At 42.8% G+C, this 18,939-nt stretch overlaps 1 protein-coding gene across 4 annotated transcripts in view; it reads right to left on the bottom strand.

Annotated features, from left to right (window-relative positions):
- Nucleotides 1-18,939, bottom strand: part of zfyve9a (zinc finger, FYVE domain containing 9a) — a 150,163-nt gene that overhangs the window by 63,214 nt on the left and 68,010 nt on the right. For all 4 annotated transcript variants that reach the window (XM_085982953.1, XM_085982951.1, XM_085982954.1 and 1 more), the window contains 2 exons: nt 11,659-13,889; nt 1,183-1,282 (listed from right to left, as the gene is read on the bottom strand). In XM_085982953.1, the coding sequence (XP_085839079.1) occupies nt 1,183-1,282; nt 11,659-13,889 (2,331 nt within the window). The remainder of the gene's footprint in view (nt 1-1,182; nt 1,283-11,658; nt 13,890-18,939) is intronic.

Below are 18,939 nucleotides of genomic sequence, written 5' to 3'. Positions count from 1 at the left end.
CTTTCAGCTTCTTGAAGAATAAGAAGTTAGAATAAAGCTTAAAGGGTTAAATGAGGACAGGTTGCATATAATTGGCTTGTATTCCTTTGAGTTTAGAAGGTTGAGGCGTGTTATAATCAAGGTGTTTCTAAATGATAAATTAATTTGATAGGGTAGATACAGAGAAACTCAAAATCATAGAAACTTAGTGCACTATTTGACTCGTTGTGCTGACTCTGACAGAGCGGTCGAGCTTAGTCCCACATCCCCACTTTTTGTCCGTAACCCTGTAAAGTTCCTCATCCTCAAGTACCTGTCTAACTCCCTTTTAAAAATTATTTATGGAATCAGCTTCCATCACCTTTTCAGGTAGAGCATTCCAGATCCCAACAACTCAGTGAAATAAATTCTCATCTCCCATTTGACAATGATTTTGAATCTATGACCTCTGGTTATTGACCAACTCGCCAGAGGGAATAGTTTTTCTCTATCTACTTTATCAAAATCTCTCATCATCTTGAAAACCTCTATTCAGTCACATCTTAACCTTCTCTGTTCCAAGGAGAACAATCCTAACTTTTCCAACCACTCCTCATAACTGAAGTCCCTCATCCCTGGTAACATCTTCTGCACCCTTTCTAAGGGCCTTTACAGGTTTCCTGAAGTGTGGTGCCCAGAATTGTCCACAATACTCCAGCCGAGGCCTAATGGTGTGGGAAACCAGAACAAGGGGGCATAATCTTAAAATCAGAGCCAAGCCAGTCAGAAGTGAAATCAGGAAGCACTTCTTCATACAAAGGGTAGTAGAAACCTGGAACACCCCCCCCAAAAGGCTGTGGGTGCTGGATCAATTGAAACTTTCAAGACTGAGATTGATATAATTTTGTTATGCAAGGGTATCAAGGGATATAGCGCAAAGGCAGTTAAATGGAGTTGAAGTACAGATCAGCCATTATCTAACCGAATGGCGGAACAGGCTTGAGGGGCTGAATGGCCTACTCCTGCTCCTATGTTATGAAAAAGTAAAACACTCAAGAATCACTTCTGAGTATTGTGATACTCAGACACCACTTTTAGACAGGAAGCTCAACTTGATTAATGTACCCAAACATTTAAACGGTAAAATAAAAGTTGGTATAGCCTATTTTAATATTTCATCCTTTACAAACCACACTACAGGCCAGAAAAAGGAAAGTAACTTACAACTTGTAAGGACAGAATGGCAAGTTACACAAACGCGGGCCTCTTTCATGTCCATATAACTTAGCTTGCACTTCAGACTGCAACATGCTGCACAGAAAACCTACAGAATAGAAAGGAGGCGTCAAAAAAGTTCACACAAAAATAGTCAATTGCATAAAACAATAGTTGTCAAAAAGACTTAAAATGATTGAATTCTAGCAACGTTCCAACTTTGATCTTGTAGCAATGTTCCAACTTTGATCTTGTATATGGCAAAAATATTTATGCATTGAACTCAAGCTATACAATTTTGTTAAAATAGAAATGATAAAAGCCAATTAGAGTCACTAAAGCCAAGAATAGTAGTGGATGCTTTGACCTGCAGCACTGTTGCATTTGTCACTGAACACTCCAAGTTAATCTCATCTGCTTCAAAATAGTAGAACATGCATATTGAACTGTCCCACCATTTTAATTCCAACCTCTCAGCCTGAACACAAGAAACCACCTTATGATGTGTCTGAAAAGACTGTTAGGCACCATTAAGTATAACTAGAGAGAAAACCAGAAAGAACTGATGACTGTGCTAGAATCCAATAACTGCACTTTGTTATGCCACAATTAAAATCATATACTAATGAAAAGATAAAGACAAAAATTACTAAAAACTGTTCTAAACTGTCCAAAAATCAGATCTAGATTATAATTTTTTTTTTTATATTCTGACTCACACCCTAGAATTGACTAACTGGTCAAACCTCAGGAATCTCTTGCCGACAATTATTTAGCTCATCTGAACCCAACTATCTGCTATGCCTAGGTAGCCTCTAGCACAGTTTCATTCTAATTCAGAGCTTGTGGTTTCAAAGTTCAAATTCAAATGCTCTGTATAAGATTTTAATTTATTGTCCATAAACTACTTCTCAATACCATTAGGTCTATTTTACTTAGGTTACACAATTAGTTCTTAGCCTATCCACCTAGTGATATGAAAGTTCCTGGTGTGTGGGGTGTTTTTTTTTTTTTTTTTTAAAGTAAATTTATTCCAGTGCCCAACTAGAAATTTAAAAATACCCAAGAAATGTTAAAAAACTGAAACATAACCATTATTAATACTCTTTCCAAGGATATACATGTCCAGTTTCCATAATCACAACTGTAGTTCATGCATATCTTGTTCCCAGACATTAAAAGGTAAAAGGTCTTAAAATCTAGAGGCACAATTGCTAAATCATTGACATGCAAGAACTGAAGCCACATTCTGCTTTTAAAATCCTCCCTTCAAGTGTTTGATGGGACAATGTAGAGGGAGTTTTGCTCTGTATCTAACCACTGCTGTGCCTGGCCTAGGAGAGTTTGATGGAGCAGTGTGGAGGAAGGTTTACTCTGTCAGCTATAGTTCAGAAGTAGCACGATTGCCCGAGTCAGAAGGTTTATAGGCTCAAGCCCCACGACAGAGAATTGAGCACATAATCTAGGCTGACACTCCAGTGCAGTACTGAGTGAGTGTTGTAATGTCAGAGGTGCCATCTTTCAGATTAGGCATTAAACTGAGCTCCCATCCAATGTTCCTGCTAAGCTGTGCAGTTGTCTGCAAGGTCCCCCGCAGGCTGCGCTCACTGGCTTTCACATTGTAGATACTGCACATGCGCAAAAATTTGAATGGGCTGCACAGTGGGGAAGGCAGGCCGTGCAGAAGGCAGTGCAGCTTACGGGGGGCATTGGTCCTACTTGCTCTCTCAAGTGGACGCAGAAGATCTCATGGCACTATTCGAAGAGGAGCAGGGGAGTTCTCGGTGTCTTGGTCAACGTTTAAACAGAAATTTCTCTCATTACTGCTTGTGGGACCTTGCAGTGCACAATTTTGGTTGCAGCATTTCCCACAATATAAACAATGATTACAATTCAAAAGCACTTCATTGGCTGGGAAGTGCTTGGTACAACCCAAGGTCATGAAAGACACTATATAAATCCAATTTTCTATTATCCTCCTCTGAAGGTGTAGATTCTTTGTTTGGATACAGTCTGGGGATTCCACTCATCAAAGTGGTCATCCGTAAACCTGGAGCATTGGCAGGCTATTTGATTGGTGTGGGATAGGGGCTGAGCCTTATCCCATCTTCACCAAACATCCACACATATGCACTTCAACAAGGGTCACTGGATGGTGCTCAGGAGCAGAAATCCTGGCCAATTTTCTCAGGAGCATTTGTCTGAAAATCAGAGCAAGCTATTCTGACTATCTACTTCACTGAGGCTACATTTGGAATGTGTGCACTTTTGGGGTTGATTTTGAAGAAATTAATAAAGAATATTGATGCATTGAACAAGGTTCAAAAGAAAACAATTTTAAAGGACATTTCTGGGATTTAATGGTGCAAGTTAGAGTGACTTTCTGAACATAGCTGTTGGCTAAGAATGTCTTCAGTGCTGCAATCAGTTTAACATGAGTTGTGGGGAAGTTACTGGAATCCATCATCTGGGACCAAGTGACTCAGCAGTTGAACAAGTATGAGCTCATCAGAGTCAGCATGGATTTGCAAATGGTACGTCATGTTTGACAAATCAAGTTGAATTTTCTAGGATGTCACTAACATGCTGGATAGGGGAGTGACTATGGATGTTGTCTATATGGACTTCCAGAAGTCATTTGATAAAGTTCTGCACAAGAGATTAGCAAAAATTAACGCACACAGAATCAAAGGTAACCTTATGACATGGGATGGTAATTAGTTGGCAGGTAGTAGGGATAGAAGCCTATTGCTCCGATTGGGATGATGCGATAAGTGGTGTTCCCCAAGGATCTTTACTGGGTCCTCAATTTTTCGCCACATATGTTAATGACTTGAATGAATGAAGAGGGTGTTGTATATCCATGTTTTCAAATGACACCAAGTTAGAAGACACAGCAAGTTGTGTGGATGAGAGCAGGTAGTTACAATGGGATATAGACAGATCAAGAAAAACTATGGCAAACGGAGTTCAATGTGAGGCAGTATGAGGTTATCCATTTTGGATCAGAGAAAGACAAATTGGAACATTTTCTTAATGACGAGAGACCAGGAACCATGGAGAAGTAAAATGATTTGGTTGTCCAGGCAATGTTCCCTGTAATTTTATTTTGCCTTGCGCGGCCCCTTTAACAGGCTGCGCGGGCCAATCAAAATACCGTGCATGCGCGGTTTTTATACTGAAAAGCCGGCTGCGCGGGTTCCCTGGAGCGCAGCTTACAGGGAAGATTGTGTCCAGGTACACAAATCAGTAAAAGTTAGTGCACAGGTACAAAAAGGCTAATGGAATGTTGGCCTTTTTCTCAAGAAAGCTGGAATACAAAGGGGAGGAGTTATGCTTCAATTGTATAGAGGCATTGTCAGAGCCTATCAGGAGCTTTGGGCACTGCACCTCAGGAACTCACCTTGGAGAGGGTACAGCGCAGATTCACCAGAATTATACAGGTGCATAAAGAGTTAAATTAGGAGGACAGGTTGCATAAACATGGGTAGTATTCCCTTGAATTTAGACAGTTGAGGGGTTAACTAATTGAGGTGTTTAAAATGATAAAGGGATTTGAAAGGATAGATACAGAGGAAACTCTGCCCTCCAGTGGGGGAACCCAGAAGGGCTGCAATCTTAAAAATAGAGCTAGACTATTTAAGAGTGAAATCAGGAAGCATTTTTTCCCCCCACACAAAGGCTTGTGGAAATCTGGTGCCCTGTTCCCCAAAAGGCTATGGAGCTGGGTCTCGGCTATGGGCACTAAAGACAGTATGCACTCAGCTCCAAAGAATGCAAGCACTACAACAGTGACCGATACCAAGGATATGGTTACCAATACTGTCTCTGGCAAGAGGAAAGCATTACTAGTACTACTACTGCAGTAATGGATAAGACCAACGAGACTGTCCAAAGTAAAATGATGATCACGATTATGCAGACATTGCAAACGCTGCCCTAGGGTCCCATATAGTTAAGATGTTAAGCAGCGGAATATATTTTGCCAAGCACAAAGGCACTTGAGGATGTCCATCTGTCTCAGATAAGTAAGCTGAGAAAGCAAAAAAAAGTTGAATTTGAAGCTCAAACCAAGAAGCCAATAATGCAATCAGCAGCCGATACAGCACTGATGTGCCAACTTTAAACATTAGTCCAGAGCCTGTCCATTTAAACAAATTCTTGTGACGGTAAGTGGAACCTATGCTGACTATAACAAGCTGGTACCGAAGCCATTCCTCTATTACCATATACGATGGTGTGGAGATGCCGGAGTTGGACTGGGGTGGACAAATGTAAGAAGTCACACAACACCAGGTTATAGTCCAACAGCTTTATTGTGGTGGAGGGAATGAATGTTTAAGGTGGTCAATGGGGTGCCAAACAAGAAGCTGCTTTGTCTTGGATGGTGTCGAGTTTCTTCAGTGTTGTCGGAGTTGCACTCATCCAGGCAAGGGGAGAGTATTCCATCACACTCCTGACTTGTACCTTGTAGATGGTGAAAAGGCTTTGGGGAGTCAGGAAGTGAGACACTCGCTGCAGAATACCCAGCCTCTGACCTGCTCTTGTTGCCACAGTATTTATGTGGCTGGTCCAGTTAAGTTTCTGATCAATGGCGACCCCAGGATATTGATGGTGGGGGATTCGACAATGGTAATGCCGTTGAATGTCAAGGGGTGGTGGTTAGACGCTCGCTTGTTGGAGATAGTCATTGCCGGGCACTTCTGTGGTGCAAATGTTACCTGCCACTTATCAGCCCAAGCCTGAATATCGTCCAGGTCTTGCTGCATGCAGGCATGGACTGCTTCATTATCGGAGGAGTTGCGAATGGCACCAAATACTGCGCAGGCATCAGCGAACATCCCCACTTCTGACCTTATGGAGGGAATGTCATTGATGAAGCAGCTGAAGATGGTTGGGCCTAGGACACTGCCCTGAGGAACTTCTACAGCGATGTCCTGGGGCTGTGATGATTGACCTCCAACCAGCACAACCATCTTCCTTTGTGCTAGTTATGACTCCAGTCAGTTGGAAATTCCCCCCCGGTTCCCATTGACTTCAGTTTTACTAGGGCTCCTTGATGCCATAGTCAGTCAAATGCTGCCTTGATGTCAAGGGCAGTCACTCTCACCTCACACCTCTGGAATTCAGCTCTTTTGTCCATGTTTGGACCAAAGCTGTAATGAGGTCTGGAGCCGAGTGGACCTTGCGGAACCCAAACTGGGCATCAGTGAGCAGGTTATTGGCGAGTAAGTGCTGCTTGATAGCACTGTCAATGACACCTTCCATCACTTGCTGATGAGTAGACTGACGGGGTGGTAATTGGTCAGACTGGATTTGTCCTGCTTTTTGTGGACAAGACATACCTGGGCAGTTTTCCACATTGTTGGATAGATGCCAGTATTACAGCTGCACTGGAACAGCTTGGCTAGAGGCACGGCTAATTCTGGAGTACAATTCTTCAGCACGACAGTTGGGATGTTGTCAGGGCCCACAACCTTTGCTGTATCTAGTGCGCTCAGCTGTTTATCACATGGAGTGAATCAAATTGGCTGAAGGCTGACTTCAGGAGGAGGCCGATATGGATCATCCACTCGGCACTTCTAGCTGAAGATGGTTACAAATGCTTCAGCTTTGTCTTTTGCACTCATGTGCAAAATCGTATTGTTGATCCACGAATGCAAATACAAAAGATTACAGGAACAATTTAAATGTAGAAAGCTCAATTATTTTACAAGCAAACAATTCCAATAAAATGCCTAGAGCACAAATCAATTTTTACACTACACAATTTGATTCATTATGCTTATTTAGAACACACACACACACACACACAGCCAGCAACACTATTTGGGGGAAATTAAGTTACTTCACCCCTCAAGGGACTATTTTCTATGAAAATCAAATTCAATTAAATAGGAAACGATTATGGGGGAGGGGAAAATCAATAAAGCAACCAACGATCATCAGCTTGAAACTAACAAGTTTTTAATCTAAAACTTCCCAAATCCCTCAACGAGCTTCATTTTTTTAAATACAAAACCATCAGAAGCTTACAGTTCATATATTTTATGTAGTAGGTATACCTAATCCAGAATTCATGAAAAATTGAATGAAAAGTAAAATGCAAATTGGAGTATTGTGTACAGTTTTGGTCTCCTTACCCAAGGAAGGATATAGAGGGAGAGCAACGAAGGTTCACCAGACTGGTTCCTGGGATTGGGGGAATTGTCCTAGAAGTGCCAAGCAATGCCTATCTCCAACGAGAGAGAGAGTCTAACCACCTCCCCTTGACATTCAATGGCATGATCATCGCCAAATCCCCCACCATCAACATCCTGGGGGTCACCATTAACCAGAAACTTAACTGGACCAGCCACATAAATACTGTGGCAACAAGAGCAGCTCAGAGGCTAGGTATTCTGCAGCGAGTGTCTCACCTCCCGACTCCCCAAAGCCTTTCCACCACCTACAAATGTACAAGTAAGGAGTGTGATGGAATACTCTCCACTTGCCTGGATGAGTGCAGCTCCAACAACACTCAAGAAGCTCGACACCATCCAAGACAAAGCAGCCCGCTTGATCGACACCCCAACCACCACCTTAAACATTCACTCCCTCCACCACTGGCATACCGTGGCTGCAGTGTGTACCATCTACAAGATGCACTGCAGCAGCTCCTCCCAAACCTGCGACCTCTTCCACCTAAAAGGACCTTCACTGTCGCTAGGTCAAAATCCTGGAACTCCCTACCTAACAGCAATGTGGGAGTACTGTAGGGGGGCTTCTTTTAACTGGTTTAAGGGAATTCACCTGGTCTGCAGCCTTTGCCTGCACTCTGACCAATTCCAAATAAACCAATTTTAAAACAGCGGTTTCGAATCGCTACCCCACCTTCCAGTTCTGACTGCAGGACTTATAATTAATGATATTAAAACGGACACGTGGTTTGGATGAGAAAAATCAAGTTTTATTAACTAAAGGAAACTATAATCAAATATCAAACTATACCACACGAACACAGTAAAATTGCTTAAATGGGGGAATGCAGACGGTAAAAACGAGGGGTAAGTGACTGCAATGTTGATTAAACAATCTTAGCAATATCCCCTTAATTACCATCCCCCAACTCCTTACTAGGTTGCTTTGCTGAGGAGTCAGAAACTCTGCTCACATGTGGTCCAGCGAAAAGGAGAGAGAGAGAGAGAGAGAGGCTCACCTGTGGTCTCAGGAAGTAAAAAAAGAGAGCAATAGCTTCTCAGGAGCTATCATATATACCTGATGAACCCCCTGCTGTTTGCCTGTCTGGAAAATTCACGCCCAAAAAGTTCCAATTCACAAGAGAAAAGCTGTGATTGGCTAACTCAAAGTGGTTGGACTGGGTTGGTGTGTCTGCACTGTGGGCCTGAAATGTTCCCGCCCACATCTGGAGATCACCTGGGCTAAAACAAATGGGAATGCAACTGCTCTATTGTCCAGAATGATGGGTGATTTAAACCTCATTCATAAACGGTTGCAGATCAAAATCCGTTCCAGGGTTTCAATCTATCATTGTCTGTGAATGCTTTGAATGGCTGTGTAAACAGAAGCAGTTTCAAATCGATTGTCCTGCGGTTTTCTCTCAAGTGGGTAATTGCTCGAGTCAATAAACAACTTCAAGTGCTTCTAAGGGAACCTCCCTTTGATTGGCAGGTCTGACTCTCAGCCCCTGTATCCTCCCACTTTTTCCACACAGACAACTTGCTGCGAGCTGTTTTGCTGCTTTGTCCTTTTGACCAAGCTTTCTGTGGCCATTTTAAAACCTTTTGTGATTACCCAAACTCCAGGGAACAATTTTATTACTAAAAGCACTGTCTTAAGGTGTGTGAATATTTTCCACAGAGCTCCACGACTCCGGTGTTGTCCACGTTCTGTCCATCTCAGAGCAGTCTTTTGCGGTTCTCGGCACATTTTAAAACATTGTAGACAAGTCACATCACCCAATTCTTCGTCCACGATGTGGACCAATATTTTTCAATCTTCAGGGAAATAGGGGAAATTTTGCAAAACCCGTACAGTACCATCACCGCATGGACTGCAGCGGTTCAAGGCAGCTCACCACCAACTTCTCAAGGGCAACTAGGGATGGGCAATAAATGCCGGCCTTGCCAGCGACGCCCAGATCCCATAAACAAATAAAAGAGATGGAGTAGGTTAGGCCTATATTCTGTAGAGTTTAGGAGAATGAGGGGTGATTTCATTGAAACATACAAAATTCTTACAGGGCTCGACAGGGTAGATGCAGGGAGGATGTTTCCCCTGGCTGGGGAGTCTAGAACCAGGAGTCACAGTCTCAGAATAAGGAGTCGGCCATGAGGAGCAATTTCTTCACTCAGAGGGTGGTGAATCTTTTGAATTCTCTACTGTAGAGGGCTGTGGAGGCTCAGTCGTTGAGTATATTCAAGACTGAGATCGATAGATTTTTGAATATTAAGGGAATCAAGGGATATGGGGATAGTGCAAGAAAGTGGAGATGAGGTAGATGATCAGTCTTGATCTTATTGAATGGCAGAGAAGGCTCAAAGGGCCAAATGGCCTACTTCTGCTCCTATTTCTTATGTTCTTATGTCACGTTCATTATTCTGTCATGGACATGTAAATCACAAATAAAAACAGCTGACCAACAAATTTCAAGTAGTGCGCTTGCATTTACAAACTTTGAAATTCAATGCTGTTCCTTAAAGTAATTCTGACTGTCTTAAGTGTTAAAAACACTTTGTTCTTACTGCGTAGCCACAAATATACACTTCAATTTTTTTGGACAACTGCCATTGTGAAGCATTAATAGAAAACTCAAGACAGCAATTTAAATCAATTTTGAGGATCGGAGTTAAAGTTTCAAGGTTGTAAAAAGGACACTTATTTACTTACGCTGGGCTGAAAACATTGGATGTCAAGGAATAAATAGCTCCCTTGCGCATGAAGAAATGATTCAAATCTCGATTTTGATATTACAAAGAACTCAAGAAAGAGCTTGCATGTGTATAGCACCGTGTGTATTTTTTTTTGTGATGTCCCAAAGCACTTTACAATCAATGCATTACTTTTCAAAGTCACGTTTATGTAGGCTAACTGAATTTAACTCATTCTTTTCTAGGACATCAGAAATCTTTACCTCCTTACTCTACAATTTCTCCAACAAGCTATGGTCTTTTGAAACCAAAATTGGCATCGTCCAATAAATAGCTCTTGATTTAACTAATTGGTCTCCCACTCTTAAACCTGGAGCTGTGGCTCTTCATAACTTAAAAAAGAGAAATCTAGGTAATTATAAAAATGCCAGCTAAGTTTGATATTCCATTCATTAGCTACTCTGCATTGATGATTCAATGTACTTGCAGATTCACAACACTTGATTTCCGTTTACCAATTATAAAGGCTTAACTATTATGGTCAGTTCACTAAAGTGAGTTTTGCAACAGTCACATACTGCAATCCTCAGTCAACATGTGCAAAATGCACATTAATACAGTTGTACAATGATGTCCTCCATTTCTATTACCTAACCACATTTACAGGTGTGGCCAATGAGGTGCAGCAGATGGAGGAAATGAAGATGGTTGAGGCACATCAAAAGGGACAAGAGGAGAATCCACTGAAGATATACTGATGGCACTAGGACAGACAGGAATTAAAATTAGGGTAGTTTATATATGTTTTGACTTTCAAAAGGGTTTGATAAAGGGCACATAAAAATGTAAAATGATTAAGGCCCATAGCATTAAAGGTAATGTGGTGACAAAGATACAGGGATGGATGAAAGACAGTAAAAAAAAATGTTCACAAATGTGCTATGGTAAAGAATTCATATATCCATTGTAATAATTAGGCCCAAGTCTCTAACTATTTTGTAAACCAACAATATTAAATACAATAGGACATGAACTAGATTTCCTTCTTTGGACTGGAATTTTACTAGTCAATAACCTCCATTCTACTTGCAAAATTGCTTACAATGAAAGCAAAACAGGTCAAAATAGAAACTATGACAAGTACTAGAATACCATAAGATGTAGTCAGGCAAACGTTCTAGCAAAATGCTGCCAAAACGGAAAAATCTAACGGGTAGTTCCAGCTGTCTTAAGTACAAGCATGCTACACTGAACCGGTGAGACTCAAATTACCCACTACAGGCTACAATTCCTAGCCAGGCTGTTGGAGGAGGTGCTGAGCAGAGAACAAACAGTGACCAATGAAGGATAGGGCAATAAAAAGCATCTTTTGAGCGGTTCTAGTGTACCACTAAATTTTACAGCAGCAAACAGGAGTTGAGGCACCACAAGTCATCTCCTGTTAATCACTGTAAAGCAGTGGCATTTCCAACTCAAAATAAAAAAATCTACTTTTTTGGTAGTTTTCCAAAAGTATACCACAGGTCAGCCACTGGATTCACATCCTGTTTAAATCATATAACTGTTTAAAACTGTTGCAAAATGTAAGCATACTTAAATCAGAAAGACAACTCACCTTTCCACACGCTCTGCAGTGATGGCGCCTCTTTGTGAATGTAAACTTCAGCTCACATTTCATGCAGTTTGGTGCTTGGGAATCTGGTACCCATACTGGAGCCACATCACCCAGTGTTGTAAATGGCTTTCTGAGGGGTCCTGGAAACTGTCCAGCTCGCAGGTCATTATCAGGACTTTCAGATCCCAAAGCATAATCCGAGTTGACATCTTTGGAAGCCCCAGCATAACACACTCCTAATTCATCACCATTACTGCTGCAATCCGGTAGTAAAGCACCACCATTCAAAGCACACAAGGAGGAATCCTCAGGGGGGTCTGTTTTATCAATAAAACCTACATTTTTGTTTTTTGCATTGTGTGCAGGGTTAGATGAGCCTAAGTCATTCAATAATTGGTTAGTCAAAGGTTTTGGGATCTGTAGTTTCAGGTTCAAAGGTTGCTTGGGTCTAGCACCTCCAAACGGAATACTGATTGGTTGTGCATTATTTAGAGCTAATTTTGCTGCATCTTCAAGTGCACAAGTCACTGTAGCAGACTGGTTGGGAGTGTTAAAATAATTATCTTTCAACTGATCAGCAATATCTGTAGAAATACTTAATCTGGCCAAACCATTAGCCACTCCTGCTTCCATTACAGCATTTTCCCGGTGTTGGGTGTAGTTGTAACTTTCTGACTTACTCTCCTCAATCTCCTTCTCTTCAGTAACTGAATCCTCCTTTAAAGGCAAAGATTTAGAAACACAGGCTGTGGTTGAACTTGAGATGGATGTAGTGTCTAATCCATCATACGAACAGCAAGGTGTTGACACCTGTTCCTTCATGTCAGCACACAAGGTACTTGATCCTTCCAACCAATCTTCACCAGGAACCACAGATTCTGCCAATGGTTTTGTTAGATCTAAAACAATCTCACCATTATTTCCAGAGTCCTTCTCCATAATTTTGTTTTGTAATAATGCATCTTCTTCCAATGCGTGATGACTGCTTGGTCTCATGTGCTGAGTTAACTGATCAAGTGTTGCTTCGGACTGAGAGGATGACATTTTACTTGAATGATAAGACAGGTCAGTGGTATATCCCTGCATGAACAGAATGTCATTACTTTCACTGGCTTTTTCGCAAACAGTTACTTCATCACTTATACTCATCTTACTGATGTCATTCTCGAAATGGTGACCATCATCTCCACAATTACCATAATTTGAGGAATTATATTGTACTGCAATCAGATTTGGTTTGTTGTTGACATAACAGGACTCCGATTGTTGAGATTGTGTTTTTTCAGAGTCTATTTTTAGCCCAGTAAAATTAGCCAGGTCACCCAATATCTGTGTATTAGCTATTCCATCCAGATTTCCATCCACATCATCTCCAGTTTTTACAACTGAATTATTTTCAATGCGTGTTATTGACTCATCTTTGAGTTCTGTAACGGCATCATTTGCTTCAGTTTTTCCAGAGGATGAATCACTTAATTCATTTGTGTCAGTAGTACCATCCAACCCAGACAATACATTCTGTTCACAAATAACTGATAAATCATCAACCATCCAAGACTCCTTTGAATTAGGAGACACATTTTCTAAATCTGTACAGTTCCTTAAACTTTCAAATGAAGATTTTACAGACAACTCATCTGTACAGAGTGTGTTTAATTGTTCAATACTTTTCATTGGAACAGTCTTCTCAGTTTGACCATTCAGGTCAGATAACAACTGGCCACTTTGTAGGTTTGTGTTTTCTACTATAAAGCTGTTAACATTCAACATATTTTGGCTGTTTGAGTTGTCCTCCTGCAATAAGTCACCACACTGTGCGGGATGGCTGTCAGAATTCTGTACAATTAACCCAAATATACTTGAAGAATTCATATCTTCAGAAAAACTCAGTTCATTTCCACAAGCAGACTTCACTGATGATTCAAAAGAATTTGGCCAATGATCACAATTATTGTTTTTGTTAGTCACAGGAACTCCTTTGTCATTAATCCACTGCACATCAAGCCCTAGATTTTCTGTGGCATCATTTCCATTAAGACAGTGATCCCCTCCCCCAAACACAGCAATCTCTGATTTAGGTGAAGAACAGCATTTTAGTCTTGCTTGCACCTCACTGGACAATGCTCCCACGTTCACATTAGACAAGGCTGGATTTAGTGACAGCAGATGAGAGGGTGGATCCAAAATCTGACTCCACTTTGCTTCAAATACACTTGGGGACTCAGTCTCATCTAGAAAGAGAAAATAATCCAGCTGTTATTACACATATAAACCTACGTTAATCCTACACAGCTATTTAGTGTTATTAACTTATTCTTGTCAAATGCACAATAGTCATACACCTCTCCTTGAATCAACTCGGATTACCAGAGAAATGTCCATCAAAATGACACCTGAAAGGTATCCACGAAAGGATGACATTTCCACTTTCTCTTACATTTATTAATTTACATTCATTTCCATTTAATGCTCTTAAACAGGCAATACAAATTCATAGAAAAATCTCAGATCAATGTTTTATATAAATGATTTAGAACATTTCACTGGAGCTTCAGCAGCACCAGGGAATATTTTGCAAGGACAGTTTGTAATAACAAAGACCAACTGTTCAGTTGAACACGAACCTTCATAAAGTATCGCAGAGTAGGTGACTGCTTTGCGGAACATCTCCGTTCAGTCCGCAAGCGTGACCCTGAGCTTCCCGTCACTTTAATTCTCCGCTCCACTCGGACCCCTTCACTGTTCCAATGAAGCTCAATGTAAGCTCGATTAGGCACTTTACAGCCTTCCGGACTCACTGAGTTCAACAATTTCAGACCATAACCTCTGCCCCCATTTTGTCCAACAGCTGGTGGTGATTCTATGGTTCCCATTGACACCTCTTCTCGACCCATCTTTTGTTCCTTTACTTGTCCCATTACCACCCCCTTTTGCCTTGCACCATCATCCTTTTTGTCATTCAATCTCTCCCTCTCAGACCTTCACTTTTGTTCTTTGCTCCCATCCCCCCTTTTCCCTGCCTCTGTACTTGCTTAAAACCAGGTACTTGCTTAAAACCAGTTACATTTGTAACATTTTCCAGTTCCAAAGAAAGCTCATCGACCTGAAATATTGGCCGGAATTTTCTTTACCTGGGTGGGTCCAGTGCAACCAGTGGCCATGGAGGGTCGCAACCCTGTTGCTGGCTCCATCCTGCTCCACAGAACGGCTTTACGTTAATAGGGCCTATTAAGCCCACCGTGCGCGTTACCCCACCCAATTAAATGGTGTGGGCCTGGTGACTTCATTCATGACGCGTTTTCAGCCGGGATCTTTAAAGGGGCCATGGCCACATTAGATTTGAATAGGAGAGTAAGCTAGCAGGGAACATAAAAACTGACTGTAAAAGCTTTTATAGATATGTGAAGAGAAAAAGATTGGTGAAGTCAAGCGTAGGTCCCTTACAGTCAGAATCAGGGGAATTTATAATGGGAAACAAAGAAATGGCAGACCAACTAAATTCATACTTGGTTCGGTCTTCACAAAGGAGGACACAAATAACCTCCCAGAGATGCCGGGGAACATAGGGTCTGATGAAAGGGTGGAACTGAAAGAAATCAGTATTTGTAGGGAAATGGTGTTCGGAAAATTGATGGGACTGAAGGCCGATAAATCCCCAGGGCCTGATAATCTACATCCCAGGGTACTTAAGGAAGTGGCCCTAGAAATAGTAGATGCATTGCTGGTCATCTTCCAGAACTCGATAGACTCTGGAACGGTACCCATGGATTGGAGGGTAGTTAATGTTACCCCACTATTCTAAAAAGGTGGTAGAGAAAAAGCAGGGAATTATAGACCAGTAAGCCTGACATCGGTAGTGGGGAAAATGCTAGAATCTATTATAAAAGATGTAATAGCAGAGCACTTAGTAAGCAGTGACAGGATCGGACAAAGTCAACATGGATTTACAAAAGGTAAATCATGCTTGACTAACCTACTGGAATTTTGTGAGGATGTAACTGGTAAAATAGATAAGGGAGAACCAGTGGATGTGGTGTATTTGGACTTTCAGAAGGCTTTCAATAAGGTCCCACATAAGAGGTTAGCGTGCAAAATTAAGGCACATGGGATTGGGGGCAAGGTATTGACTTGGATAGAGAACTGGTTGGCGGACAGAAAGCAAAGAGTTGGAATAAACGGGTCGTTTTCCGAGTGGCAGGCAGTGACTAGTGGGGTACCGCAAGGATCGGTCCCAAGACCCCAGCTGTTCACAATATATATTAATGATCTGGATGAGGGAATTGGGTGTAATATCTCCAAATTTGCAGATGACACAAAGCTGGGTGGGAGGGTAAGCTGTGAGGAGGATGTCGTGAAACTCCAGTACGATTTGGACAGATTGGGTGATTGGGCAGAAACATGGCAAATGCACTATAATGTGGATAAATGTGAGGTTATCCACTTTGGTGGCAAAAACAGGAAGGCAGATTATTATTTGAATGGCAATAGATTGGGAGAAGGGGAAGTGCAAAGAGACCTGGGTGTTCTTGTGCACCAGTCACTGAAGGTAAGCATGCAGGTGCAGCAGGCGGTTAAGAAGGCAAATGGTATGTTGGCCTTCGTAGCAAGAGGGTTCGAGTACAGGAACAAGGATGTCTTGCTACAGTTGTACAGGGCCTTGGTGAGACCGCACCTTGAGTATTGTGCGCAGTTTTGGTCGCCTTACCTGAGGAAGGACGTTCTTGCCATGGAAGGAGTGCAGTGAAGATTCACCAGGCTGATACCTGGGATGGCAGGAATGACGTATGAGGAGAGATTGTGTCGATTGGGATTATACTCACTGGAGTTTAGAAGGTTGAGAGGGGATCGCATCGAAACCTATAAAATTCTGTCAGGCCTGGACAGACTAGATGCAGGAAGGATGTTTCTGATGGCCGGGGAGTCCAGAACCAGGGGTCATAGTCTAAGGATAAAGGGGTAAGCCATTTTAGGACTGAAATGAGGAGGAATTTCTTCACCCAGAGAGTGGTGAACCTGTGGAATTCTCTGCCACAGAGGGCAGTGGAGGCTAGTTCATTAAATATATTCAAAAAAAAAAGAGTTGGATATATTTCTTAAGGCTAAAGGGATCAAGGGATATGGGGGGAAGGCAGGGACAGGGTACTGAATTTGGATGATCAGCCATGATCTCATTGAATGGCGGAGCAGGCTCAAAGGGCCGAATGGCCTACTCCTGCTATCTTCTATGTTTCTATGTTAATGTAACATAGTACTGTCAGTGCACTACAGCACTGGAGTGCTGCAAACATTTTGACAATGACTACACAGAGGCAGAGGGCTGCACGCAGGTTCTCCGATGACTCCCTCCATAAGAGGGAGTGAGAGCACGCAGGAAGGTCCTCTTCCCTTCCAATGGACGGAAGAGACCTCCCTAGGAGAACAAAACAGCCTGGTTGGAGATTGCAGAGAACGTCACCAGCAGGGATGTGGTCAGGAGGACCTGGGTGCAGTGCCAAACATTTCATTCATCTCATTAGGTCAGGAAACACAAGTACAAAGCCACACTCAACTTCATCCTGCTGTGCCTCTCATTACATCCCCGTCACTCTGCCTTACCAACCCTAGTCCTGCACATCCTTACTCACACCAACATACCTTGCACATTATCACATCCCCATCTCACTAGCCACCCCTCACACTCACCCTAGTGCAATCATGTCAACTAACAACAGAGGCCACTTGGCTTTGGCACTCCACTCCATCATAGTCTCCCTCTAAAGATCTAACCCATCCATTCCTTACACTCATTCCATCACTCTCACTCAACCTTCTCTTTCCCTCCTTGCAAGAAAAGAAAACCCAAATTAGGAGGGGGGGGGGGGGGGGGGGGGAGGGAACCGGTGGTGACCCTCCAATCATTTGCAAACCTTATAACACCAAAGGCTGCTGTTTCAGGAATATCGAGTCGCTGAGCAGCTGGGAGACGGAGAGAGGGGAACATCTCGGCAATCTGGTGACAAAATTACATATCATACAGCTACATGGCATACATCAGTCACTCATATGGGGACTGATGTCAGCAGCCAGTGAATGGTCATCATGTGCATAATGATATCTGTAGCCATTCTTCATATAACATATCAAATTCCTCTCTTTACTCTCCCACAGGTCCATCAAGAGCACCCCTCCCCCCACCCCTGTCCAGGAGAAAGAGGAAGACAACTCTTCAAAGGAGCCTCCAGTCTCTGAGGGTGCACCATCACCAGACACAACCACACCCAGCACCAGTGCAGATATGTACACCTGGGTGGGTCCCATGCGAGATAGAGTAGTGTTGTCACCTGGTGTCTCAGCTTACAAGTGAGCAAGAGCAGATGGGGACAGGGACAGCAGTGGAGAGTCCTCGCCAGAGGGCGCAGGACACTCCTAGTTCTGCTCAGCTACAGGCAGACGCGGAGCCATCCAAAAGAGAGTGCGATCCTGGCAGTGCAGAAAGAAGTGTAGGGGGCTGTGACAGGTTTTGCGTGCGTGATGTCTGCAAATGATGAAAGAGCCCAGTACACGAGTGCAAAAGACAAGGCTAAAGCGTTTGCAACCATCTTCAGCCCGAAGTGCCGAGTGGATGATCCATATCGGCCTCCTCCGGAGGTCCCCACTATCACAGAAGCCAGTCTTCAGCCAATTCAATTCACTTCACGCGATATAAAAAAAAAAACAGCTGAGCGCATTGAATACAGAAAAGGCTATGGGTGCTAACAACATTACGGCTGTTATGCTGAAGACTTGTGCTCCAGAACTAGCCGTACCTCTGGCCAAGCTGTTCCAGTACAGATACAACACTGGCATCTACCAATCGATTTGGAAAACAGCTCAGGTATGGCCTGTCCACAAAAAGCAGGACAAATTCAATCCGGCCAATTACGGCCCCATCAGTCTACTCTCAATCAGCAAAGTGATGGAAGGTGTTGTCTACAGTGCTATCAAGCAGCACGTACTCACCAATAACTTGCTCACCGATGCGCAGTTTGGGTTCCGCCAGGACCACTTGGCTCCAGACCTCATTACAGCCTTGGTCCAAACATGGACAAAAGAGCTGAATTCCAGAGGTGAGGGGAGAGTGACTGCCCTTGACATCAAGGCAGCATTTGACTTGAGTGTGCCATCAAGGAGCCCTAGTAAAACTGAAGTCAATGGGAATCAGGGGGAAAACTCCACTGGCTGGAGTCATGCCTAGCAGAAAGGAAGATGGTTGTAGTTGTTGGAGGTCAATCATCTCAGCCCCAGGACATTGCTGCAGGAGTA

Source organism: Somniosus microcephalus, chromosome 3 (assembly GCF_052327205.1).
Source record: "Somniosus microcephalus isolate GS21.2 chromosome 3, FLI_Smic_1.0, whole genome shotgun sequence".
In the NCBI taxonomy this organism is placed as follows: Eukaryota; Metazoa; Chordata; class Chondrichthyes; order Squaliformes; family Somniosidae; genus Somniosus; species Somniosus microcephalus.
The sequence above is the reverse complement of the archived record's forward strand: the minus strand, read 5'-3'. Positions and strand labels throughout refer to the sequence as shown.